This window comes from Salmo salar, chromosome 14 (genome assembly GCF_965601325.2).
Source record: "Salmo salar chromosome 14, fSalSal1, whole genome shotgun sequence".
In the NCBI taxonomy this organism is placed as follows: domain Eukaryota; kingdom Metazoa; phylum Chordata; class Actinopteri; order Salmoniformes; family Salmonidae; genus Salmo; species Salmo salar.
Window position 1 is genome coordinate 100,278,208 of NC_138304.1, and position 26,409 is coordinate 100,304,616.

The 26,409-nt window shown below is 46.6% G+C and overlaps 1 protein-coding gene across 1 annotated transcript in view; it reads right to left on the bottom strand.

Moving 5' to 3' along the window:
- The window catches only part of LOC106570646 (E3 ubiquitin-protein ligase TRIM71), a 42,067-nt gene that overhangs the window by 10,665 nt on the left and 4,993 nt on the right, over positions 1-26,409 (bottom strand). The window contains exons 2-3 of the mRNA XM_014143117.3: positions 8,256-8,423; positions 3,022-3,156 (exon numbers count right to left, since the gene is read on the bottom strand). Coding sequence (XP_013998592.1) covers positions 3,022-3,156; positions 8,256-8,423 — 303 coding nt within the window. The remainder of the gene's footprint in view (positions 1-3,021; positions 3,157-8,255; positions 8,424-26,409) is intronic.

Genomic DNA, 26,409 nt, shown 5'->3' on the forward strand with positions numbered 1-26,409 from the left:
TTAAATCCAGCAGTGTGAAAACAGTAGTTTGTTAAATCTCAGGTTGTTGTAGATCAGTGTACCAGGTTACAGTGGGATATTGGACATATAGTGACAGCATTGACTAACAGACAAAACAGACCATTCAACAGGGGGATGAAGGGTGTGAGGTGAATCAAAAGCTAGGGGTTAACATTACTACACAACACTTAAAAGTTCAACCTGTCTGGATCCATATTAAAGGGAAGGACTAAACCCTGAGGCTGTCTGGTTCCATGTTAAAGGGAAGGACTAAACCCTCAGCCTGTCTGGTTCCATGTTAAAGGGAAGGACTAAACCCCCAGCATGTCTGGTTCCATGTTAGAGGGAAGGACTAAACCCCCAGCCTAGCCTGTCTGGTTCCATGTTAAAGGGAAGGACTAAACGCCCAGCCTAGCCTTTCTGGTTCCATGTTAAAGGGAAGGACTAAACCCCCAGCCTAGCCTGCCTGGTTCCATGTTAAAGGGAAGGACTAAACCCCCAGCCTGTCTGGTTCCATGTTAAAGGGAAGGACTAAACGCCCAGCCTAGCCTGTCTGGTTCCATCTTAAAGGGAAGGACTAAACGCCCAGCCTAGCCTGTCTGGTTCCATGTTAAAGGGAAGGACTAAACCCCTAGCCTGTCTGGTTCCATGTTAAAGGGAAGGACTAAACGCCCAGCCTAGCCTGTCTGGTTCCATGTTAAAGGGCAGGACTAAACCCCCAGCCTAGCCTGTCTGGTTCCATGTTAAAGGGAAGGACTAAACCCCCAGCCTGTCTGGTTCCATGTTAAAGGGAAGGACTAAACCCCCAGCCTAGCCTGTCTGGTTCCATGTTAAAGGGAAGGACTAAACCCCCAGCCTGTCTGGTTCCATGTTAAAGGGAAGGACTAAACACCCAGCCTGTCTGGTTCCATGTTAAAGGGAAGGACTAAACCCCCAGCCTGTCTGGTTCCATGTTAAAGGGAAGGACTAAACCCCTAGCCTGTCTGGTTCCATGTTAAAGGGAAGGACTAAACCCCCAGCCTAGCCTGTCTGGTTCCATGTTAAAGGGAAGGACTAAACCCCCAGCCTAGCCTGTCTGGTTCCATGTTAAAGGGAAGGACTAAACCCCTAGCCTGTCTGGTTCCATGTTAAAGGGAAGGACTAAACCCCCAGCCTAGCCTGTCTGGTTCCATGTTAAAGGGAAGGACTAAACCCCCAGCCTAGCCTGTCTGGTTCCATGTTAAAGGGAAGGACTAAACCCCCAGCCTAGCCTGTCTGGTTCTATGTTAAAGCGAAGGACTAAACCCCCAGCATAGCCTGTCTGGTTCCATGTTAAAGGGAAGGACTAAACCCCCAGCCTAGCCTGTCTGGTTCCATGTTAAAGGGAAGGACTAAACCCCCAGCCTAGCCTGTCTGGTTCCATGTTAAAGGGAAGGACTAAACGCCCAGCCTGTCTGGTTCCATGTTAAAGGGAAGGACTAAACCCCCAGCCTGTCTGGTTCCATGTTAAAGGGAAGGACTAAACGCCCAGCCTGTCTGGTTCCATGTTAAAGGGAAGGACTAAACCCCCAGCCTGTCTGGTTCCATGTTAAAGGGAAGGACTAAACGCCCAGCCTAGCCTGTCTGGTTCCATCTTAAAGGGAAGGACTAAACGCCCAGCCTAGCCTGTCTGGTTCCATGTTAAAGGGAAGGACTAAACCCCTAGCCTGTCTGGTTCCATGTTAAAGGGAAGGACTAAACCCCCAGCCTAGCCTGTCTGGTTCCATGTTAAAGGGAAGGACTAAACCCCCAGCCTAGCCTGTCTGGTTCCATGTTAAAGGGAAGGACTAAACCCCCAGCCTAGCCTGTCTGGTTCCATGTTAAAGGGAAGGACTAAACGCCCAGCCTAGCCTGTCTGGTTCCATGTTAAAGGGAAGTACTAAACGCCCAGCCTAGCCTGTCTGGTTCCATGTTAAAGGGAAGGACTAAACCCCCAGCCTGTCTGGTTCCATGTTAAAGGGAAGGACTAAACCCCCAGCCTAGCCTGTCTGGTTCCATGTTAAAGGGAAGGACTAAACGCCCAGCCTAGCCTGTCTGGTTCCATGTTAAAGGGAAGGACTAAACCCCCAGCCTGTCTGGTTCCATGTTAAAGGGAAGGACTAAACCCCCAGCCTAGCCTGTCTGGTTCCATGTTAAAGGGAAGGACTAAACCCCCAGCCTAGCCTGTCTGGTTCCATGTTAAAGGGAAGGACTAAACCCCCAGCCTGTCTGGTTCCATGTTAAAGGGAAGGACTAAACCCCCAGCCTGTCTGGTTCCATGTTAAAGGGAAGGACTAAACGCCCAGCCTAGCCTGTCTGGTTCCATGTTAAAGGGAAGGACTAAACCCCCAGCCTAGCCTGTCTGGTTCCATGTTAAAGGGAAGGACTAAACCCCCAGCCTAGCCTGTCTGGTTCCATGTTAAAGGGAAGGACTAAACCCCCAGCCTAGCCTGTCTGGTTCCATGTTAAAGGGAAGGACTAAACCCCCAGCCTAGCCTGTCTGGTTCCATGTTAAAGGGAAGGACTAAACCCCCAGCCTAGCCTGTCTGGTTCCATGTTAAAGGGAAGGACTAAACACCCAGCCTAGCCTGTCTGGTTCCATGTTAAAGGGAAGGACTAAACCCCCAGCCTAGCCTGTCTGGTTCCATGTTAAAGGGAAGGACTAAACCCCCAGCCTAGCCTGTCTGGTTCCATGTTAAAGGGAAGGATTAAACCCCCAGTCATAAGTCATAAACACACACACAAAGCAATAGAAAAGGCATAAATCATGTGGGCAGACAGGGAGAATCAGGACATGCACCGTGAAGTGTGTATACAAACATGTAGAACACGTCTACTGTAAAAACACCTTCCCTTCAAAACATGTTAGTCAAACAGTGACAACACCTGTCGGATGAGCCCTCTAACCACGTAAACATATGAGTGAGTGAGAGAGAAAGAGACTGACAGGCAGAGACTGACAGAGAGAGAGGGAGAGAAAGAGAGAGTGACAAACACACCAACACAGATGGAGAAAAGCTTTACCTTCCAGAGTAGCTGACTCTCTCTGTCCTCCAGGGCTTTCAGGTGTCTGAGGACCATGTTCTTCACCTCTGTCTGAACCACCTTGGCCTTGATGTCTACCTGCTCTGCTATGGCCTGGACCTTCTCCATACTCAACTAGAACAGGGGATATTACAGGGTTAGAAATAACACACACACCACCTTGATCTCTAGGATACAGGACCAATTGGGGGTATAGGGTCAAAACATATAATACAACACCACTGGACCGTCGCCATTCTCAGATTAACAAGAATTAACCACGTTAAAAATACCCACATAACACTTCTACCCAGCTATGACAAAATCTTAAACTATTTTTCTAGACAAAAACTAATAACGAGACGCCTGAAAAAAATAAAAATAACACTAACTATTACAAATGACTTTGGTTGATGAAAATGTAACGAGACGAAAAGTCCACGTGACACTAATCAACATTCAAATTGGTCGAATCTCCTTTCCATCTGTTTTGTCCATGCCGTCGCAGAATATCTAATGCAATCAATCCACTCATCGGCCAATAACGTCTTTCAGTTGCACGGGCTCCTCCCAGACACACAACTAGGCGGTCATTTCAATCCCTGGTGTCTCTGATGCACAGCAAGCCAGGTCACAACTGTACAAAACAATAAGGTATTTGATCAACTTTGCTTTCATTTAGGCAATTTTTTTTGCGCTGATCACATCAGAAGCTCCATTTTGCAGGGAATGCTCAGATTCTCCCCCTTTCAAGGAAATCACTTATTTACCCCGTTCCAATGGTTACGATGAGAAAATAAGATAGATGGTTTAACCTGTAGCCAAGCTGTACAGTGCTGTGAAAAAGTATTTGCCCCCTTTCTAATTTTCTCTACTTTTGCATATTTTGTTATACTGAATGTAAATCAGACCTTCAAGCAAAACCTAATATTAGATAAAGGGATCCTGAGTGAACAAATAACACAGCAATGACATACTTATTTCTTAAACAAAGTTATCCAATGCCCCTGGGTGGAAAATAAATTGCCCCCTTACACTCAATAACTGGTTGTGCCACCTTTAGCTGCTCCAACCAAACGCTTCCTGTAGTTGTTGATCGTCTCTTACGTCGCTGTGAAGGAATTTTGGCCCACTCTGGCACGCAGAACTGCTTGTTTCAAGTCCTGCCACAACATCTTAATTAGGATTAGCTCTGGACTTTGACTAGGCTATTCCAAAACGTGTTGCTTTTTAACCATTTTCATGTAGACTTGATTGTGTTTTGGATCACGGTCTTGCTGCATGACCCAGATGCGCTTCAGTTCACAGACGGATGGTCTGAAATTCTCCTGTAGAATTCTCTGATACAGAGCAGAATTCATGCTTCCTGTTTGGTTTTCGCCAGACATAACGGGAACCGTGTCGTCCAAAAAAGTTATACTTTTGACTCATCTGTCCATCCAAGAGTCTTGATGATCATTCAAATGCTTTTTGGCAAACTTGAGTTAACTTTTTGGATGAGAAGGGTCCCATTATGTCTGGTGAAAACTAAAACACTGCATTCCACATTATGAACCTCATACCAACGGTCAAAAATGGTGGTGGTAGTATGCTGGTTTTGGGATGCTTTGCTGCCTCAGGACCTGGACGACTTGCCTTAATAGAAGGAACCATGAATTCTGCTCTGTATCAGAGAGTTCTACAGGAGAATGTCAGGCCATCTGTCAGGAAGCAGAAGCTGAAGTGTAGCTGAGTCATGCAGCAAGACAATGATCCAAAACACACAATCAAGTCTACATGAAAATGGCTAAAAAGCAACACATTTTAAGTTTTGGAATGGCCTAGTCAAAGTCCAGACCTAATCCTAATTAAAATGTTGTGGCAGGACTTGAAACAAGGAGTTTATGCTCGAAAAACTACGAAATGTCATTGAGTTAAAGCAGTTGGAAGAGTGGGCCAAAATTCCTCCACAGCGACGTGAGACACTGAACAACTACAAGAAGCATTTGGTTGCAGTCATTGCAGCTAAAGGTGACACAACCAGTTATTCAGTGTAAGGGGGCAATTACTTTTCACACAGGGCAATTGGGTGTTGCGTAACGTTGTTAATTAAATAAATAAAATACAAATAACAAAAAAAAATTATACTTAAACTCAGGTTCCTTTTATCTAATATCAGATTTTTGTTAATGATCTGATAACATTCGGTAGCAAACATACAGAAAATCAGAAAGTGGGAAAATACTTTTTCACGGCCCTGTATAACCTATATCCCTCAAATTCAACTCTGGAACTCGAAGCCAGTTCCACTGTTTTAAAATCCCCTATAATCAAGGACTGACTTAGACCTGGGACACCAGGTGGGTGCAATTCATTATTAGGTAGAACAGACACCACCAGGCTCCGGACCTCGTAGGGGTAAGAGTTATATGGTTAATTATGACTGGCATTGGTTACAATCTACCACAATAGCAATGTCGCCAGCTAAGGTATACAAGGGGATAAGAGGCCTCGTTGGACAAGGCTATCTGTGCACATGATGGAAGTTACAAGGTACATATTATTTAAATGCTGAAAAAAAAGCACTATTATGTGACTAAATGACTGACTTAAACTAGACAAAAATTGTCCAGGGTTTTAGTCAACTGATAATACCTAAAACTAACGAAGGATGAAATGACTAAAAAGGCTTAAAAATATATCTTAAAACGAAAACTAAAATAGCTGCTAAAATGAAAACTGCAGCAGGGTAACAGGATATAACAGCAGTTCGAGTTATCACATAACACGTCCTGGGTGGCCAATAGTCAACTCCACAGGAATATCAACTATGTCATTAATGAAACAGGAAGTGGCCAGGAATTATATGACGTAAAGACAGATTATATGACCATATCATGTGACCAGGCACCTCCTCTGTTATGACACACTAAAATACAGGAAGTAGACAGTACAGGAGGATATCTGAGGATTACCACAAAATCTCACATCCCTCCTAACATTAAGGGGTAGATACCAACTCCTCACTTCACTTATCTTATTCAACATTAGGGGCAACAGGTAGCCTTGTGGTTAGAGCATTGGGTCAGTAACCGAAAGGTTGCTGGATCGAATCCTCGAGCTGACAAGGTAAAGATCTGTCGTTCTGCCCCTGAACAAGGCAGTTACCCCGGTAGGCCGTCAAATAAGAATTTGTTCTTAACTGACTTACCTAGTTAAATAAAGGTTTTTAAAGAAACATGAGCAGTGGCCTTTGAAGTCAGAGTGTGAGATAGGAGCTAGTAGAGAGAGGTAGCGTCACTGACCGCCATGCTGTTCTCACTGTGTATGAGAGGAGAGTGACATTTTAAGAAAACGTCGACGTCAAGGGGACCTAATGGAAATTTGGCTTAATTTGGAAGTTTGGCTTCAATGTCAAAAAGCATTTAAATTGATTTTCAAACACATTCAATTCGAGATTTCTTTCTATATTTTTGGTCATTTATGTCTCTCCCTCTCGTTCCTTTCTATCACTTCGTTACACTCTCTGTTTCCCTCTGAGTTGGGTGGTTAGAGGGTGGTCTGGACCCCACAGGGCCGAGGGGGGAGGGCTCCTTTGTGACATTACCCAGAGGGAGGGGAGGGGGGGGTCAAAAGTCACCCAAATCCCCCTGAGGTCATTGACCTCCTGACCCATGGCTTAAGACCCTCCCCCCTGGGCAGCAGGGTCCCTTCTCCCGCTGGCCATTTGGGACAGACCGCTAAAGGGTCAGTTATAATCAGGACGTCTGGAGAGAACAGCAGGAAGAGAGGGGAGGGGCTTCATCAATACTGACAGAGCGAGAGAGAGAGAGAGAGAGAGAGAGAGAGAGCAAGGGGGAAGATGGAGAGGGGGAGAGAGAAAAAAGATAGCATGAGAGCAATAGGAGAGAGAGAGAGAGAAAGATTTGCCACTAAAACGTAAGCTCAAATGTGTAACTAATGAGATTTCATAATTTAACTGTTTAGTGCCCATATCATTGTGAAACAAGGCTGATGCAGGCTAATACAGCAGCAGCTTGAGACACAAAGGAGGTCAAACTGGCCAATCAGAAAGCAGCATACTCAACCAGCAGGTCACAAGTTCAGGGTCGGAGGTCATGGGAGATAATGGGTGTGGAGTGGGCGGAAATATCCTTCCCCGAGAAAGAGAGTGTGTGTGTGTGTATGTGTGTTCTGTATCAGGAGATAGAGGGACTAGGCGGTAGTTGAACAGAGAGAGTGTGTGTGTGTGTGTGTGTGTGTGTGTGTGTGTGTGTGTGTGTGTGTGTGTGTGTGTGTGTGTGTGTTCTGTATCAGGAGATGGAGGGACTAGGCGGTAGTTGAACAGTGACGATGTGCACGGTTATGACGTAACGTAACCTTGGCTTGCTGAACTAGATCATGTTTCCGGGTTACGCTGAGTCCTGAACCAGGGTCAGACACGCACCTTCCAGGGAGATTACACAACATCTCACACTTCCTGGTAACTCTGGTTTCCAGGAAGTACTGTAACAAAGCATCTCATTCAGCAACATACCCATCCGTTTCAAAGCAATTCTCAACAGATCATGGGGAGTGAACGTTACCGTCTCAGAATCCATTACCGATAACACAACCCTGTATAACAACGAAGGCTATGTTTCTTAAAACCATAGAACTAGAATGAATATAATACTATTTATGTGTAAGAGTTCTCAGTCCCAGCTAGATTGTCAGTGAGCATGTGGCTGTGAGGGAGGACATGGGTATTAACACCGTGACTGAATAGATCATCTAACATTATTAGTAACACCCATCTTCTACCCTTCTCGTCTCTCCCTTCCTCCTCCCCCCTCTCCTTTTTCCTTTCACGTCTGTAACTTCTTCTAGTGACCACGGCTAGAGACGAAACAGAGTCAGAGAATCTATTTACTCTACAAGCATTTACGTAGAGATAATATGTTCCTTTCTGTGTGTGTGTGTGTGTGTGTGTGTGTGTGTGTGTGTGTGTGTGTGTGTGTGTGTGTGTGTGTGTGAAAAAGAGAAGGGTGGAAGGGTCTAAGATTCTATTCCTAGATGACCTTTTCCCTTCCTCTCCTCCCTTCCCTGTCACTCCCCTTTGACCCCCGTCACCCCAGGTGACCCACCCCCTTCCTGGGCCAGCTGGGTACCTCTAAATCACAGGCTTCAGTGCAGCCTAAAGGAGAGTGTGGATGATATGCAGAATATCACACATTTCTGAACCGGTAATGGGTCAAAAACACAGACATGCTCACCTGTACAGCCTGTCTTCCTTGCTGTGCATCGGCCAGTAGCTGGATGATGATGTCTCTGGAGTCCTGGACAGCGTCCTGTAGATAGACCAAGCTGTGGCCCATGTGTCTGCCCACACTACACTCCCTACAGACAGGCACAGAGCACGTCTCACAGAAAAACAGAAACACCTAAACGAGAGAGGGAGAGAGAGAGAGTTCAAGCCTCCTATCAAAACTTGATCAAAAAGAAAACATACATTAGAAGATATTATTTAAAAGGGTTTAAGTGCTTTAATATGTTAAACAATGAACCATGATGGTGACTATATGAGACCAGACACCATTGGGAGAATGGTTTGTGATTGACTATGAGGTGTGTTGACGTGTACATTTCTGCAGCGCATGTTTGATTGAACACATCCCCTGGTTCTCTTCAGGCTCAGAGGGGTGACATTGAGATGAGACCGGGCATTCTGGGGCTTTTCCGGATCAATACACCAAATCAGAGGACTTAATGCGCGCACACACACACACACACACACACACGGTTTAAGAACCTGGTTTATCAACAACTGATCATAACAAAATGCATTGATCAATCTGTAATACTAAACACAATCACATTTCAATAAATAACAAATATAAATATTTTATGTTGACTCATTAATAGTCACACGTAACCATTAGCATGACCAAAATCTCCTCTACACTGACGGGTTGTAACAAGACACTAATTAAATATGCGCCAAACATAAAATCCCAGAGCGACAGGGATCAATGTTATCAAATGGGAGTAGAGCTGAGGGGAGGGGGTGGGAACAGCAATCAATCCATTGATAATGGCTATGGTCCCAGGGGGAGGCATGATATAATGAGGCATGCGCACACTCCTGTCTGCTCCTTTGAGCCCCTCCCCTTTCTTTCTTTTCTCCTCCACCCCGCTCTTCTCCTCTTCTAGCCCCGCCTTCTTCAACCTCTCCAAAATTCCAAGGGGAGGGGCAAAACAAAGGGATGGAATGCGGCTTCATTTGGTGGAGGAGGGGAGGTATGGATTGTGGGATGGGTGAGGGTCTGACAGCAGGGAAAGTCTTACATCTCCGACTAAGGGTCTCAATCATCATTGTGGAGTGATTTTAGTGCTAAAAGAAAATTGTTTTTGAATTCTATCATTTTTCAAATTGTATTAAGATATTTAATTTGAACGAAATATTTTGGGATTTGTAATGCACAAATTGAATTCATAAACTGAACTTATATTTCATGATTTGAAAGAGAATTTAATAAATATTTCATTCAGTTAAAAAAATATTCAATTGAATATTCAATATATATATATTCAGTTTTAATATGGTAGATATTGCATTCATTCCCATATTCTAGATGCTCGTTCATATTCCCATATTCTAGATGCTCGTTCATATTCCCATATTCTAGTTGCTCGTTCATATTCCCATATTCGAGATGCTCGTTCATATTCCCATATTCTAGATGCTCGTTCATATTCCCATATTCTAGATGCTCGTTCATATTCCCATATTCTAGATGCTCGTTCATATTCCCATATTCTAGATGCTCGTTCATATTCCCATATTCTAGATGCTCGTTCATATTCCCATATTCTAGATGCTCGTTCATATTCCCATATTCTAGATGCTCGTTCATATTCCCATATTCTAGATGCTCGTTCATATTCCCATATTCTAGTTACTCGTTCATATTCCCATATTCTAGATGCTCGTTCATATTCCCATATTCTAGATGCTCGTTCATATTCCCATATTCTAGATGCTCGTTCATATTCCCATATTCTAGTTGCTCGTTCATATTCCCATATTCTAGATGCTCGTTCATATTCCCATATTCTAGATGCTCGTTCATATTCCCATATTCTAGTTGCTCGTTCATATTCCCATATTCTAGTTGCTCGTTCATATTCCCATATTCTAGTTGCTCGTTCATATTCCCATATTCTAGTTGCTCGTTCATATTCCCATATTCTAGATGCTCGTTCATATTCCCATATTCTAGATGCTCGTTCATATTCCCCTATTCTAGTTGCTCGTTCATATTCCCATATTCTAGATGCTCGTTCATATTCCCATATTCTAGATGCTCGTTCATATTCCCATATTCTAGATGCTCGTTCATATTCCCATATTCTAGTTGCTCGTTCATATTCCCATATTCTAGATGCTCGTTCATATTCCAGATGCTCGTTCATATTCCCATATTCTAGATGCTCGTTCATATTCCCATATTCTAGTTGCTCGTTCATATTCCCATATTCTAGTTGCTCGTTCATATTCCCATATTCTAGATGCTCGTTCATATTCCCATATTCTAGATGCTCGTTCATATTCCCATATTCTAGATGCTCGTTCATATTCCCATATTCTAGTTGATCATTAGAGAAGAACATGTTTCACCTTTCCGAGAAGAGAGAAACTGGCTGAAAGATTTTGACCATTGTTGTGTCAAGCACGGTTGAGATGTTGAAATGAGATTATCTACAGTATTTAGCCTAGTAGAGTTTAAGACTTGCAGAGAGAAGACCAATGTTTGTGAGAACAGTGGTGTCATGTTTTAACTGGAGATAAATTATACGGCCAGCTGTATAACGTGACTAGAGACTTCACCACCACTATGATGTGTCAGCTGCTACTTACTATAGAGACTTCACCACCACTATCACATGTCAGCTGCTACTTACTATAGAGACTTCACCACCACTATGATGTGTCAGCTGCTACTTCCTATAGAGACTTCACCACCACTATGATGTGTCAGCTGCTACTTCCTATAGAGACTTCACCACCACTATGATGTGTCAGCTGCTACTTCCTATAGAGACTTCACCACCACTATGATGTGTCAGCTGCTACTTCCTATAGAGACTTCACCACCACTATGATGTGTCAGCTGCTACTTCCTATAGAGACTTCACCACCACTATGATGTGTCAGCTGCTACTTCCTATAGAGACTTCACCACCACTATGATGTGTCAGCTGCTACTTCCTATAGAGACTTCACCACTATGATGTGTCAGCTGCTACTTCCTATAGACTTCACCACCACTATGACGTGTCAGCTGCTACTTCCTATAGAGACTTCACCACCACTATGACGTGTCAGCTGCTACTTCCTATAGAGACTTCAACACTATGATGTGTCAGCTGCTACTTACTATAGAGACTTCACCACCACTATCACGTGTCAGCTGCTACTTACTATAGAGACTTCACCACCACTATGATGTGTCAGCTGCTACTTACTATAGAGACTTCACCACCACTATGATGTGTCAGCTGCTACTTACTATAGAGACTTCACCACCACTATGACGTGTCATTGCTACTTCCTATAGAGACTTCCCCACTATGATGTGTCAGCTGCTACTTACTATAGAGACTTCACCACCACTATGACGTGTCAGCTGCTACTTCCTATAGAGACTTCACCACCACTATGATGTGTCAGCTGCTACTTCCTATAGAGACTTCACCACCACTATTATGTGTCAGCTGCTACTTACTATAGAGACTTCACCACCACTATGATGTGTCAGCTGCTACTTCCTATAGACTTCACCACCACTATGATGTGTCAGCTGCTACTTCCTATAGAGACTTCACCACCACTATCACATGTCAGCTGCTACTTCCTATAGAGACTTCACCACTATGATGTGTCAGCTGCTACTTCCTATAGACTTCACCACCACTATGAGGTGTCAGCTGCTACTTACTATAGAGACGTCACCACCACTATCACATGTCAGCTGCTACTTCCTATAGAGACTTCACCAACACTATGATGTGTCAGCTGCTACTTACTATAGAGACTTCACCACCACTATGACGTGTCAGCTGCTACTTCCTATAGAGACTTCACCACTATGATGTGTCAGCTGCTACTTACTATAGAGACTTCACCACCACTATGATGTGTCAGCTGCTACTTCCTATAGAGACTTCACCACTATGATGTGTCAGCTGCTACTTCCTATAGAGACTTCACCACTATGATGTGTCAGCTGCTACTTCCTATAGAGACTTCACCACTATGATGTGTCAGCTGCTACTTACTATAGAGACTTCACCACCACTATGATGTGTCAGCTGCTACTTACTATAGAGACTTCACCACCACTATCACATGTCAGCTGCTACTTACTATAGAGACTTCACCACCACTATGATGTGTCAGCTGCTACTTCCTATAGAGACTTCACCACCACTATGATGTGTCAGCTGCTACTTCCTATAGAGACTTCACCACCACTATGATGTGTCAGCTGCTACTTCCTATAGAGACTTCACCACCACTATGATGTGTCAGCTGCTACTTCCTATAGAGACGTCACCACCACTATGATGTGTCAGCTGCTACTTCCTATAGACTTCACCACCACTATGATGTGTCAGCTGCTACTTCCTATAGAGACTTCACCACCACTATGACGTGTCAGCTGCTACTTACTATAGAGACTTCACCACCACTATGACGTGTCAGCTGCTACTTACTATAGAGACTTCACCACCACTATGATGTGTCAGCTGCCACACACACACGGCTGGGGTTTGTTGTGGATTATATAACACGGTTCCTGCAATGGAGTCAATATTATTGACAGACTATCACAGGATCCTCTAACAGGGGGGGCAATTCCAGTCCTCCAGGGCCTGATTGGTGTCACACTTTTGCCCGCAGCCCCAGCTAACACACCTGACTCCAATAATCACCTAATCATGATCTTCAGTTTAGAATGACATTTGATTAATCAGGTGTGTTTGCTAGAGATGGAGAAAAAAGTGAGACCAAATCAGGCCCCCGAGGACTGGAGTTGCCCACCCCTGCAGCAGGAGGATTAGCTTCATATAGCCTCCAACACACACACACACACTCCCTCTCCCTCTCTCTCTCTAGGCATTCCACAAGCCTGAGTCACAACAAACAAAACAGACAGAAACATGAAAAACAGGAGGTGTGTTTCAGAGAAAAACAGACGACAGGTGTACTACCAAGGTAAAGGGGTAAAATCCACACCGGACATTCTAAAACCAGGCGAGGACTTTAGGGAAAAATTATTAATCGACAAAAGTCACGACACCACCACCACCACCACCACCACCACCCCAATCCACTCCTGATCACAACCACTGTACGTCTGTAGCATTTATAACTGCTTTATAACTGTTTATGACCCCTCCACGCAGGCTGTGTCACCCTCCACCATAAAGCTAAGACCAGCTCCCTGTGTTCAGCTCTCAGGTCCCAATAAAGCTTTAACATAACACGCATAACCACCAAACCAGACAGGCAAATTCAGGGTCGGTGAAGACAACCCAAGGACAAAAATCGCCTTAAATCTACAGTTTTATATAGAGCCATAGCTGAATGTTTCTCAGGCAAAAAGTAAATCCATCAAGAAAAAAACAAAAGAACATCTAATGTGATAGACCATATGACTGGACAGGAAATAGAAAGAACATCTAATGTGATAGACCATATGACTGGACAGGAAATAGAATGAACATATGACTGGACAGGAAATAGAAAGAACATCTAATGCGATAGACCATATGACTGGACAGGAAATAGAAAGAACATTAATGCGATAGACCATATGACTGGACAGGAAATAGAAAGAACATCTAATGTGATAGAACATATGACTGGACAGGAAATAGAAAGAACATCTAATGCGATAGACCATATGACTGGACAGGAAATAGAAAGAACATTAATGTGATAGACCATATGACTGGACAGGAAATAGAAAGAACATCTAATGTGATAGACCATATGACTGGACAGGAAATAGAAAGAACATCTAATGTGATAGACCATATGACTGGACAGGAAATAGAATGAACATATGACTGGGCAGGAAATAGAATGAACATCTAATGCGATAGACCATATGACTGGACAGGAAATAGAAAGAATCAACTGAATGTTAAATGTGTTTCCTGTCAGGTATTTTAATTGTCTGTGTTGAACGTTTGTAAAGTCGATTTGTTGTTGTTTGTAACATCTTGTTAATTGGTATTGGACCCCAGGAAGATTAGCTAACGCTGTAACGCTAGCTAATGGGGGATCCGAATAAAAATGACAAATTACCGTTTCAAAAGAAAGAAGAGATGCCATTAGGGACGGGTGTGGTTCCAGTATGTGAATAAAACGTACGCCGAACAAAAACCATTGATTTCAAAAGTTTAACAAATCATAGACCTCTATGCACAAGGACTACTTTTAACAATTTACACAGAAAATTTTACAAAAACACATTTACTGGAAACTGTTTGGATGCTTCTGCACAGTTGTTTCCAGTAAATTATTATTATTATTTTTTTTTTTTTAACTGTGTAAATATGCATTGAGTACAATGGTTTATTAAAATATGAAATTATCAGTTTGCTGGGCTTACATTTTAAAAAGTCTCAGCATAATTCTGTTACCATGGAATTGCCCTTCTTTGAATAGTGACATTTCAAATACCCATCGCAATAGCAACTCCTACATGGTGCAGCTCCTACATGGTGCAGCTCCTACATGGTGCGTGATGGTGCAACTCCTAGATCAGGGGTCCCAAACTGGCAGATTTCTGAGCAAGTTGTTTTTTGGGACTAAAAACACCAGCTAGTCAACTCACAAAAAAGTAATCCCATCCATAATAGAGAGATACTGTATGTGATCATATACACATGTAAGCAAGGTCTGAAATGACTATATTTTTGTCCAGAATTATACCTGTTTGGGGCTGAATCTAGTTGTTGATCCCTATCCTAGGTGGTACAACTGGTGTGTGATGTTAAAACAAACTCAGAAGCTACAACTGCCAATGACAGGAGACGATGACAACTTGATCCCACATGCAGACACACCCAAAAGAAATGGCATTACACATAAACCTATGCAAATGCATCCACACACACACACCAGAGAAAGGAAAACCTGGATGATGTGTGAAATGGGGTGTGGACTGGGGAGCCTGGGGGCCTTCTGGGAAGGGGATGTCACACACGCTCAACCACATCCATAAAAATGAGGAAGTGAGTTATTGTATTTCATTAGCGCACCGGACGTTACTACTAAGGTTAGCAATAGCATTGTGAGGGTATTTTGGAACCAGAGTTTACATTCCTTGTAGCATCAGGGGGGGGAACTGCTGCCTTGGGAAAAAAAAATAAACATTTGTGGAGCCACCATTATTGTTCACATTGAGTCGTCTTCTATAATAATATTATATATGTTACCAGCCACACATCGCAGATATTTCCATACCCTGACAGATCAAATCAAATTTTGTCACATGCGCCGAATACAACAGTTGTAGACATTATAGTGAAATTCTTACTTACAAGCCCTTAAACAACATTGCAGTTTTAATAAAATACTTTTTTAAATTTTTTTTTATTTTAGGTAAGAGATAAGAATAACAAATGATTAAAGAGCAGCAGTAAATAACAATAACGTGGCTATAAACAGGGGATATAAACAGGGGGTACCGGTACAGAGTCAATGTGCGGGGGCACCGGTGTCGAGGTAATTGAGGTAATATGTACATGTAGGTAGAGTTATTAAAGTGACTATGCATAGATAATAACAGAGTAGCAGCAGCGTAGAAGGGGGGGGGGGGGGGGGCAATGCAAATAGTCTGGGTAGCCATTTAATTAGATGTTCAGGAGTCTTATGGCTTAGGGGGTAGAAGCTGTTTAGAAGCCTCTTGGACCTAGACTTGGCGCTCCGGTAGAGCTTACCATGCGGTAGCAGAGAGAACAGTCTATGACTTGGGTGGCTGGAGACTTTGACCATTTTTAGGGCCTTCCTCTAACACCACCTGGTATAGAGGTCCTGGATGGCAGGTAGCTTTGCCCCACTGATGTACTGGGCCGTACGCACTACCCTCTGTAGTGCCTTGCAGTCAGAGGCCGAGCAGTTGCCATAACAGGGAGTGACGCAACCCGTCAGGATGCTCTTGATGGTGCAGTTGTAAAACCTTTTGAAGATTTGAGGACCCATGCCACATTTTTTCAGTCTCCTAAGGGGGAATAGGTTTTGTCGTGACGTCTTGGTGTGCTTGGACCATGTTAGTTTGTTGGTGATGTGGACACCTCAACCTGCTCCACTACAGCCCGTCGATGTGAATGGGGGCGTGCACGGTACTACTTTTCCTGTAGTCCACAATCATCTCATTTGTCTTGATCACGTTGAGGGAGAGGTTGTCGTCGTTGAACCATACGGTCAGGTGTATAGGCTGTCTCATCGTTGTCGGTGATCGGGCCTAGTACTGTTGTGTCATTGGCAAACATGATGATGGTGTTGGGAGTCGTGCCTGGCCGTGCAGTCATGAGTAAACAGGGAGTTTACTGACAGTGAAGACACTTGTCAGTTGGTCAGTGCATGCTCGTAGTACACGTCCTGGTGATCCGTCTGTCCCAGCGGCCTTGTGAATGTTGACCTGTTTAAAGGTCTTACTCACATCGGCTGCAGAGAGCATGATGACACAGTCGTCCGGAACGGCTGATGCTCTCATGCATGTTTCTGTGTTATTTGCCTTGAAGTGAGCATAGAAGTTATTTAGCTCGCCTGGTAGGCTCGTGTCACTGGGCAGCTCTCGACTGCGCTTCCCTTTGTAGTCTGTAATAGTTTGCAAGCCCTGGCACATCCGACGAGCTTTGGAAGCGGTGTAGTACGTTTCGATCTTAGTCCTGTAATGACGCTTTGCCTGTTCGATGGTTCGTCGGAGGGCATAGTTAGAGTCCCGCTCTTTGAATGCAGCAGCGTTAACCTTTAGCTCAGTGCGAATGTTGCCTGTAATCCATGGCTTCTGGTATGTACGCACAGTCACTGTGGGGACGACGTCATCGATTAACTTATTGATGAAGCCAGTGACTGATGTGGTGTACTCCTTAATGCCAGATTGCATGGAAGAGTGACTAACAGCCGGGTGGACACAAAGGCTAGCGCCAAATAGTGCCATTTGTCCCCAAGGGCTAAGAATAGTTTACTTATGGTCACTTATGTCACCAATGATTATGTTAAAGTAGCCCTAGTGTTATTTTTGGGGGGAACGGTGTTTCCATATAGCTAGGGCTGAAACCGAGGACTTGTCAAGACAGTTCTTTGTGAGAAGGTGTTAACACATGTTCCACAGTGAGCCATTGTTACATAAATGAAAGCTGAAAAGTAGCAGTGGCCTAGGCCCCAAGTCAGAGCAGGTCTGCAGGAGCCATTGCCCAGTGAGACATGGGTGTCGGCCCGCATAGAAATACACCAATCGAGTACATTGCTCTGAATACAGAATTCACAGGTTTAGATCGTTTCAAACTGTCCCTCTCGGTCTGTCACACACACACACACACACACACAAGCTGTAAGGAAATTCTATCACCTTGTTTACATGCCTCAGCCCAGCAGGGTCAACAACAAGGTACTGTTCCTCTAGATAGGGTATAGAAGAGAAGAGACAAGGCTATAGAGAAAGAGGAGAAGGGGAAAGATGAGGTATAGAGAGGGAGGAGAAGGAGGGAAAGATGAGGGAATAGAGAGGGAGGAGAGGAGAAGGAGGGAAAGATGAGGGTATAGAGAGGGAAGAGAGGAGAAGGAGGGAAAGATGAGGGTATAGAGAGGGAAGAGAGGAGAAGGAGGGAAAGATGAGGGTATAGAGAGGGAAGAGAGGAGAAGGAGGGAAAGATGAGGGTATAGAGAGGGAAGAGAGGAGAAGGAGGGAAAGATGAGGGTATAGAGAGGGAAGAGAGGAGAAGGAGGGAAAGATGAGGGTATAGAGAGGGAAGAGAGGAGAAGGAGGGAAAGATGAGGGTATAGAGAGGGAAGAGAGGAGAAGGAGGGAAAGATGAGGGTATAGAGAGGGAAGAGAGGAGGAGGGAAAGATGAGGGTATAGAGAGGGAAGAGAGGAGGGGGGAAAGATGAGGGTATAGAGAGGGAAGAGAGGAGGAGGGAAAGATGAGGGTATAGAGAGGGAAGAGAGGAGGAGGGAAAGATGAGGGTATAGAGAGGGAAGAGAGGAGGGGGGAAAGATGAGGGTATAGAGAGGGAAGAGAGGAGGAGGGAAAGATGGGGGTATAGAGAGGGAGGAGAGGAGAAGAAGGGAAAGATGAGGGTATAGAGAGGGAGGAGAGGAGAGGAGGAGGGAAAGATGAGGGTATAGAGAGGGAAGAGAGGAGGAGGGAAAGATGAGGGTATAGAGAGGGAGGAGAGGCGAAGGAGGGAAAGATGAGGGTATAGAGAGGGAGGAGAGGAGAAGGAGGGAAAGATGAGGGTATAGAGAGGGAGGAGAGGAGAAGGAGGGAAAGATGAGGGTATAGAGAGGGAGGAGAGGAGAAGGAGGGAAAGATGAGGGTATAGAGAGGGAAGAGAGGAGGAGGGAAAGATGAGGGTATAGAGAGGGAGGAGAGGAGGAGGGAAAGATGAGGGTATAGAGAGGGAAGAGAGGAGAAGGGAAAGATGAGGGTATAGAGAGGGAGGAGAGGAGGAGGGAAAGATGAGGGTATAGAGAGGGAGGAGAGGAGGGGGGAAAGATGAGGGTATAGAGAGGGAAGAGAGGAGGAGGGAAAGATGAGGGTATAGAGAGGGAAGAGAGGAGGAGAGAAAGATGAGGGTATAGAGAGGGAAGAGAGGAGAAGGAGGGAAAGATGAGGGTATAGAGAGGGAAGAGAGGAGAAGGAGGGAAAGATGAGGGTATAGAGAGGGAGTCTGCCTATGTGGCTCTAGTGGAACGGGGCTAGTACCATTCTAACAGCTTTAGAAGCAGGTGCCAGAGGAGAAGGGATCACTGATGCACGCTCTATGACCCACACCCTGATGGGACTGTCACGCACAGATGCATAGCTTCCTGCTCGGCCCTTACCAAGGTCTTATCTGGGCTTTCCTGATTAGAGAGAAGAATATATGGGAGAGGGGGAGAAGAAGAGAAAGAGAGCCTGCCCCCATTCCAATCCTGACAATTCAGCCCTGTTACAATTCCTCCCTTTCCCTCTCCAACACTCCTGCTCTCAATCCCATTAGGGAACTCCCGTTGGCTTGCTGCCACACACAAACGCTGATGTAAACTGGTCCAGATACGACAGACGGGGGCGGCGGCTGGCAGTGAGCAATATGATTGGCTGGTTACAACAACAGTGAGCTTGGCCTCTTCAGCCAGGCAGCAGGTGATGGAGGGGTGGAGTGAAAAACAAGAGGGGGACAAGAGGACGAGGAAAATAAGAGAAATATGAGGACGAGGAAAGAGAAGAAAAAAATATTGAGATTGAAGGAGAACAAGACAGGAAAACAAGACAGGAAAACAAGACAGGAGAACAAGACAGGAGAACAAGACAGGAAAACAAGACAAAGACATGAGAACAAGACAAAGACATGAGAACAAGACAAAGACACGAGAACAAGACAAAGACATGAGAACAAGACAAAGACATGAGAACAAGACAAAGACATGAGAACAAGACAAAGACATGAGAAATGGGGAGAAAGAAAGAGGGAAAGATAAAAAGAGAGTGAGAAAGAGGGAGGGGAGGAGAAAAAGATCAATGGAGATAAGAGAAGAAAGGAGGGAAGGAAAGAGGGGTGTGTGAAAAAGGGAGTAGTGAAGCAGCTGGTAGGTATTTTGTTTTGCTCATCTGACATGCATGCTGTGTGTGTGTGTGTGTGTGTGTGTGTGTGTGTGTGTGTGTGTGTGTGTGTGTGTGTGTGTGTGTCTAAATTTGAGGGTCAGGCAACTATCCTCCATCACAGGGATGCCATGAGACCTGACACACACCAGTATGTCAACCTAAAGAGAGTGACCCGTACATGGAAGTGTCCTGCTCACACAGGGAAGTGTCCTGCTCACACAGGGACGCTGACACTTTCACATGAGTGCATGCCTTGGGTGTGTGAAGAGTATCATAGAGTGTACACACTCACACACACACACACACACACACACACACACACGGAAAATTGTTATAATTAAACAGAATATTAATGACAGAGTGCGACATCAACAGAACTACTCACAAATATTTGTAATCCTGATGAGATTAAAGGAAAACAAAAAAGGAGAGAAGACTAAGGAGAAAGGAGCTTTCTTTGGCAGAAAGGTGACTGCTTGCGGTCAGAGGCGACAGCGGGCGGTCAGAGGCGACAGCGGGCGCGGTCAGAGGCGACAGCGGGGGGGGTCAGAGGCGACAGCAGGGGGGGTCAGAGATGAGAGCGGGGCGGTCAGAGGCGACGCGCGGGGGGGTCAGAGGCGACAGCGGGGGCGGTCAGAGGCGACAGCGGGGGCGGTCAGAGGCGACAGCGGGGGGGGGGGGGGTCAGAGGCGACAGCGGGGGGGGGGGGGTCAGAGGCGACAGCGCGGGGGCGGTCAGAGGCGACAGCGGGGGCGGTCAGAGGCGACAGCGGGGGCGGTCAGAGGCGACAGCGGGGGCGGTCAGAGGCGACAGCGGGGGCGGTCAGAGGCGACAGCGGGGGCGGTCAGAGGCGACAGCGGGCGGTCAGAGGCGACAGCGGGGGCGGTCAGAGGCGACAGCGGGCGGCGGGTCAGAGGCGACAGCGGGGGGGCGGTCAGAGGCGACAGCGGGGGCGGTCAGAGGCGACAGCGGGGGCGGTCAGAGGCGACAGCGGGGGCGGTCAGAGGCGACAGCGGGGGCGGTCAGAGGCGACAGCGGGGGCGGTCAGAGGCGACAGCGGGGGCGGTCAGAGGCGACAGCGGGGGCGGTCAGAGGCGACAGCGGGGGCGGTCAGAGGCGACAGCGGGGGCGGTCAGAGGCGACAGCGGGGGCCGGTCAGAGGCGACAGCGGGCGGTCAGAGGCGACAGCGGGCGGTCAGAGGCGACAGCGGGGGCGGTCAGAGGCGACAGCGGGGGCGGTCAGAGGCGACAGCGGGGGCGGTCAGAGGCGACAGCGGGGGCGGTCAGAGGCGACAGCGGGGGCGGTCAGAGGCGACAGCGGGGGCGGTCAGAGGCGACAGCGGGGGCGGTCAGAGGCGACAGCGGGGCGGTCAGAGGCGACAGCGGGGGCGGTCAGAGGCGACAGCGGGGGCGGTCAGAGGCGACAGCGGGGGCGGTCAGAGGCGACAGCGGGGGCGGTCAGAGGCGACAGCGGGGGCGGTCAGAGGCGACAGCGGGGGCGGTCAGAAGCGACAGCGGGCGGTCAGAAGCGACAGCGGGCGGTCAGAAGCGACAGCGGGGGCGGTCAGAAGCGACAGCGGGGGCGGTCAGAAGCGACAGCGGGGGCGGTCAGAAGCGACAGCGGGGGCGGTCAGAAGCGACAGCGGGGGCGGTCAGAAGCGACAGCGGGCGGTCAGAAGCGACAGCGGGCGGTCAGAAGCGACAGCGGGGGCGGTCAGAGGCGACAGCGGGCGGTCAGAGGCGACAGCGGGCGGTCAGAGGCGACAGCGGGCGGTCAGAAGCGACAGCGGGCGGTCAGAAGCGACAGCGGGCGGTCAGAAGCGACAGCGGGCGGTCAGAAGCGACAGCGGGCGGTCAGAAGCGACAGCGGGCGGTCAGAAGCGACAGCGGGAAACATAACCAATGTCTAGAGCCCGAACAATATGGTTTTTTGGGGGGGGGGGGTCCCGATACCCATTTCTTGGGGGACAAAACTAATGTATAATGAAAGTGTCATTATTCCTGAATCCTCCTAGATGTCCATCCAAAACAGCAATTGTCCAATAATTATGCTTCAAATGTTGATTTCATACATTGTGACAATAATGACATGAAAATGGCAGCAAGTGTTCTGATCAGCATGAGATTCTCTTTTTTCCATTATATTTATTGAATATCAACCGGTTGAGTTTGTCCATTACCGATAATACAATTGGTGAACTGTTATAAAATCGGTCAGACTCCATAAATGTGTCTCTCTATCCATTAAGTCAATACAGCAGACAGATCAACATCAAAGCTGCCCTGACACACCATGAGGGAGACACTGAGGAAACATTGGGGCAGTTCTCCAAATTGTGAGGCACATGTTGTGAATTAATAGCCTAGAAGTCAAGACTTCACATAATCAAACTCTGCTGGCCGCTCAGAAACACAAACACACACAAATCTTCGTAGGATAAGTGCCCACAGATGGGAGATGCAGGAAGAAAAACAAACTCAAAAGTTCAATGCCTGTCCTACACACAGACACACAGCACCGAAGGTTAATACAGTGTGTGTCTCTGTGTGTGTGTCTCTGTGTGTGTGTCTCTGTGTGTGTGTCTCTGTGTGTGTGTGTCTCTGTGTGTGTGTGTCTCTGTGTGTGTGTGTCTCTGTGTGTGTGTGTCTCTGTGTGTGTGTGTCTCTGTGTGTGTGTGTCTCTGTGTGTGTGTGTCTCTGTGTGTGTGTGTGTCTCTGTGTGTGTGTGTGTCTCTGTGTGTGTGTGTGTCTCTGTGTGTGTGTGTGTCTCTGTGTGTGTGTGTGTCTCTGTGTGTGTGTGTCTCTGTGTGTGTGTGTCTCTGTGTGTGTGTGTCTCTGTGTGTGTGTGTCTCTGTGTGAAAATCCCAGACCAGAAAAAGGTATATTCCATGAGGTGTATGGACAGTCAATAGCTACTCCATCACCTTCATAACTACTGTCTTCAACATACTTCTGATGAGAAACACAGAGCTGCAGAGAGCTAGGGAATCCCAGACGTGTGTGTGTGTGTGTGTGTGTGGTGTGTGTGTGTGTGTGTGTGTGTGTGTGTGTGTGTGTGTGTGTGTGTGTGTGTGTACAGGGAGAAACTTGAGGAGGCCCAAATTCAGTTACGAGAATTCCTTTGCTGTTGTATCGGTCTCAGCCCTGGGTCAAGTTTCCTCCTAAGGCCTCACAAACTGACTGTCTGTGTGTGTCAGATAAGGCTCTCCTTTGCGATGTCTCTCTGATCAGGGCCTTTTCTCAATTGGATTGGCTCAACTCCTGCATCCTCTCTCGCCTCCTTTTGACAAAGGTCAGAAGGTAATCAAGGAGAGGGAACTTGAATGAAAATGTGCTCGTATGAACTGAGACTCATCAGGCAAGTGACGTTTACAGGGGTAGATCCCAAAATAAATATGTAAAGCTATAAAAAAATAAATAATGAATTGTTAGTTGCGCAAGACATTTTCTAGATAAAACGTTAAGTAGCGTATCGTACCTTAAACGTGTGAATGCTTTTCTCCGCAGACAACACAAAAGCTGATTCAAAGGGGGTGTGACAGATTTCAAAACTCTTCCATGAAGGACTTAGTCTTATATATATATATATATATATATATATATATATATATATATATATATAAAAAAGACTATGTATTCAACCTATCCTTGGTAAAACGTCCAAGGTCGCCTACTAACGAACTGACATCTCAACAACTCATCAGTTTCCTGCTCACGGAGGAGAGGGGACGGCGGTGCAAGAATGGAGGACAGATTTTTTCCCTCAAATGAGAAAAGGTCCATGTTACGGCTGTATGAACCTAAAGCCAGTCGTTCCTTTGGGGAATCATTTCAGCGCAACACAGGAAGAGACTCTGTGGGAGGCCAGATACAGCTGCTACACTACAATTCTGCTGGGTACTACCAACACAAGTACACTGAAATACCTTTCTTGCAGCTCTAAACCAAACAATGCAGTAATCAATAACAATGTAATACTAGAAATAACAAGGTAGAACGAAAACACATGAGAAATAAAAAATAAGGAGAACATGAGAAAGTAAGCAAGCTATATACAGGCTCAGTTCCAGTACCATATTTACAATGTGCAGGGATACAGGAGGGATAGAGGTAGATATGTATAGGGGTAAGGTGACTAAGCATCAGGATATATGATAAACAGAATAGCAGCTGCTTATGTGAGGATTGTATGTGAGTGGGTGTGTGGTCAGTGTGTGTGGTCGTGTGTGTGTGTGTGTAGGGTCCTGTGAGTGTGCATATCCTTGTAGCCATTTTGTTTTCTATTTGGTTAGCTAAATAGCTATGGCTTGGGGATAAAAGCTATTCCGGAACTTGCTGGTGTCAGACTTGACGCACCGGTACCGCGTGGAAGCAGAGAGAACAGTCTATGGGTTGGGTGGTTGGAGTCTTACAGTTTTCTGGTCCTTCGTATCACACCACCTGACAGAGGTCCTGGATGGCAAGGAGTTCGGCCACTGCCGGCCCTCACACCCGGAACGATGTTGTTATTGTCGAACCGTGCATAAAATGCATTGTGTTTGTGTGGTAGAGGCATCGTTGGGCAGATTACGGCTGGGCGGGCGTTGGAGCCTGTGTAATAGGATTCCCACCTCATTCCTATATTGTCCTTTTGCTCATTTGATGACTCTGCGGAGGTCATAATGGGCCTTCTTGTACTTGTTCCTGTCCTCAGCCGTAGCATCAGGGTTGTCTGATCGCCCTGTGTGGTAACCCTGTCCTTTAGTTTAGCTCCAACCTCAGTGTTGATCCAGGGATTTTATTTTATTTGTATTTTATTTTATTTATTCTATTTATTTTTTATTTATTTTTTTTAATCGGGGAAGCAGTGAACCGTCACCGTGGGGACAACGTCACGATGCATTTCCTAATGAAGCCGGTGACGGAGGTGGTTAGCTGGTCGATGTTATCGGCGGAGTCGCAAAACATATTCCAATCAGTGCTAGCAAAAGCAGTCCTGTAGCATAATCTCTGATTCTGGTGACCATTTCTCAAATGGAGCGAGTCACGGGTACTTCCCGTTTGAGCTTCTGCTTGTAAACAGGAAGCTAAAGTACGGAGTCATGATCTGATTTGCCGAAAGGGGGACGAGACAGGGCCTTGTAATGCTTGCTTGTGGGTAGAATAACAGCGGTGTAGGATTTTTTTCCTGCTTGTTTACAGCCTCATACAGTTCGTTAAGTGCCAGCTTGTTATATTTCTTGTCCCGAGGTGGAATACCCTCGGGAGGTAGAAGGCGTCGGCATTTAACCATCAGGTATTCCAAGACGGGTGACCAATGGGTCGACACTTCCACTGTGCTCGAGTGAGCACACCAGTTATTGTTGATTAAGAGGCAAACCCCTTCCCCCTCTCAATTTCCCTGTGTGTGTGTTTTCACGACTGGTTTTAGCCTAACAACCACGAGCAGAAGATTTTGTTCAACCAGTAGACAAGGGAATGGGTCTCTTGGCTCTCTCCTTTTACATGGACAAAGGTTGGAGGATGTGTGTGACAAAGGGCAACAATGAGAGCGACTTGTGTGTTGTGGAAACGGGTGTAAAATTGGATACAATGTCCCACCCCCCAACATCCCCACCCCCAACCCAATACTTCCAAGAGGGGAGTAGGCTACACGTGTGTGTGTGTGTCTCTAACACACACTACCATTTCCAAACAACTTGCATTCCTCGTTTTACAGACCCACCAACCCTGCTTGAATACCAACCAACACTCTACACTACACTGCACCCCCAATGCAACCTCTGCCTCAACTCCGCCCCCCCAACCTCTGCCTTGACTCCGCCCCCTCATGCAACCTCTGCCTCGACTCCGCCCCCCCAACCTTGACACCCCCCCACCCAACCCAACCCCTGCCTCGACACCGCCCCCCCCCCAACCCCTGCAGGGTGAGAGGGGTGAGGCAGGAGCCCTATGCTGCGCGCCAGAGCCCTATGCTGCGCGCCAGAGCCCTATGCTGCGCGCCAGAGCCCTATGCTGCGCGCCAGAGCCCTATGCTGCGCGCCAGGTTTGAGGAGTTAGAGTTGACCATAGTTACCTTGCCGAGTTCAACTCAGGATAACCGGTACCACAAAAGGAGCTCACCGTTTAGCCAGGTATGACAACAAATCCTTGAAAAGGAACCTGCTCCAGGGTAGGCTAACTCAGGACCAACTCCATCTATCCTGAAGTGTCTGAGCCGTGAGTTGAGGACCAATGAAATCAGATTTCCTCCCTCTTGCAAAGATTGAGATATGAAAGATGCCCGGGGTCCCTGCTCATCTGCGTGAACGTGCCTTAGGCATGCTACAAGGAGGCATGAGGACTGCAGATGTGGCCAGGGCAATAAATTGCAATGTTCGTACTGTGAGGCGCTTAAGACAGCGCTACAGGGAGACAGGATGGACAGCTGATCATCCTCGCAGTGGCAGAGCCGTGTAACAACACCTGCACAGGATCGGTACAGCCGAACATCACACCTGCAGGACAGGTACAGGATGGCAACAACAACTGCCCGAGTTACACCAGGAACGCACAATCCC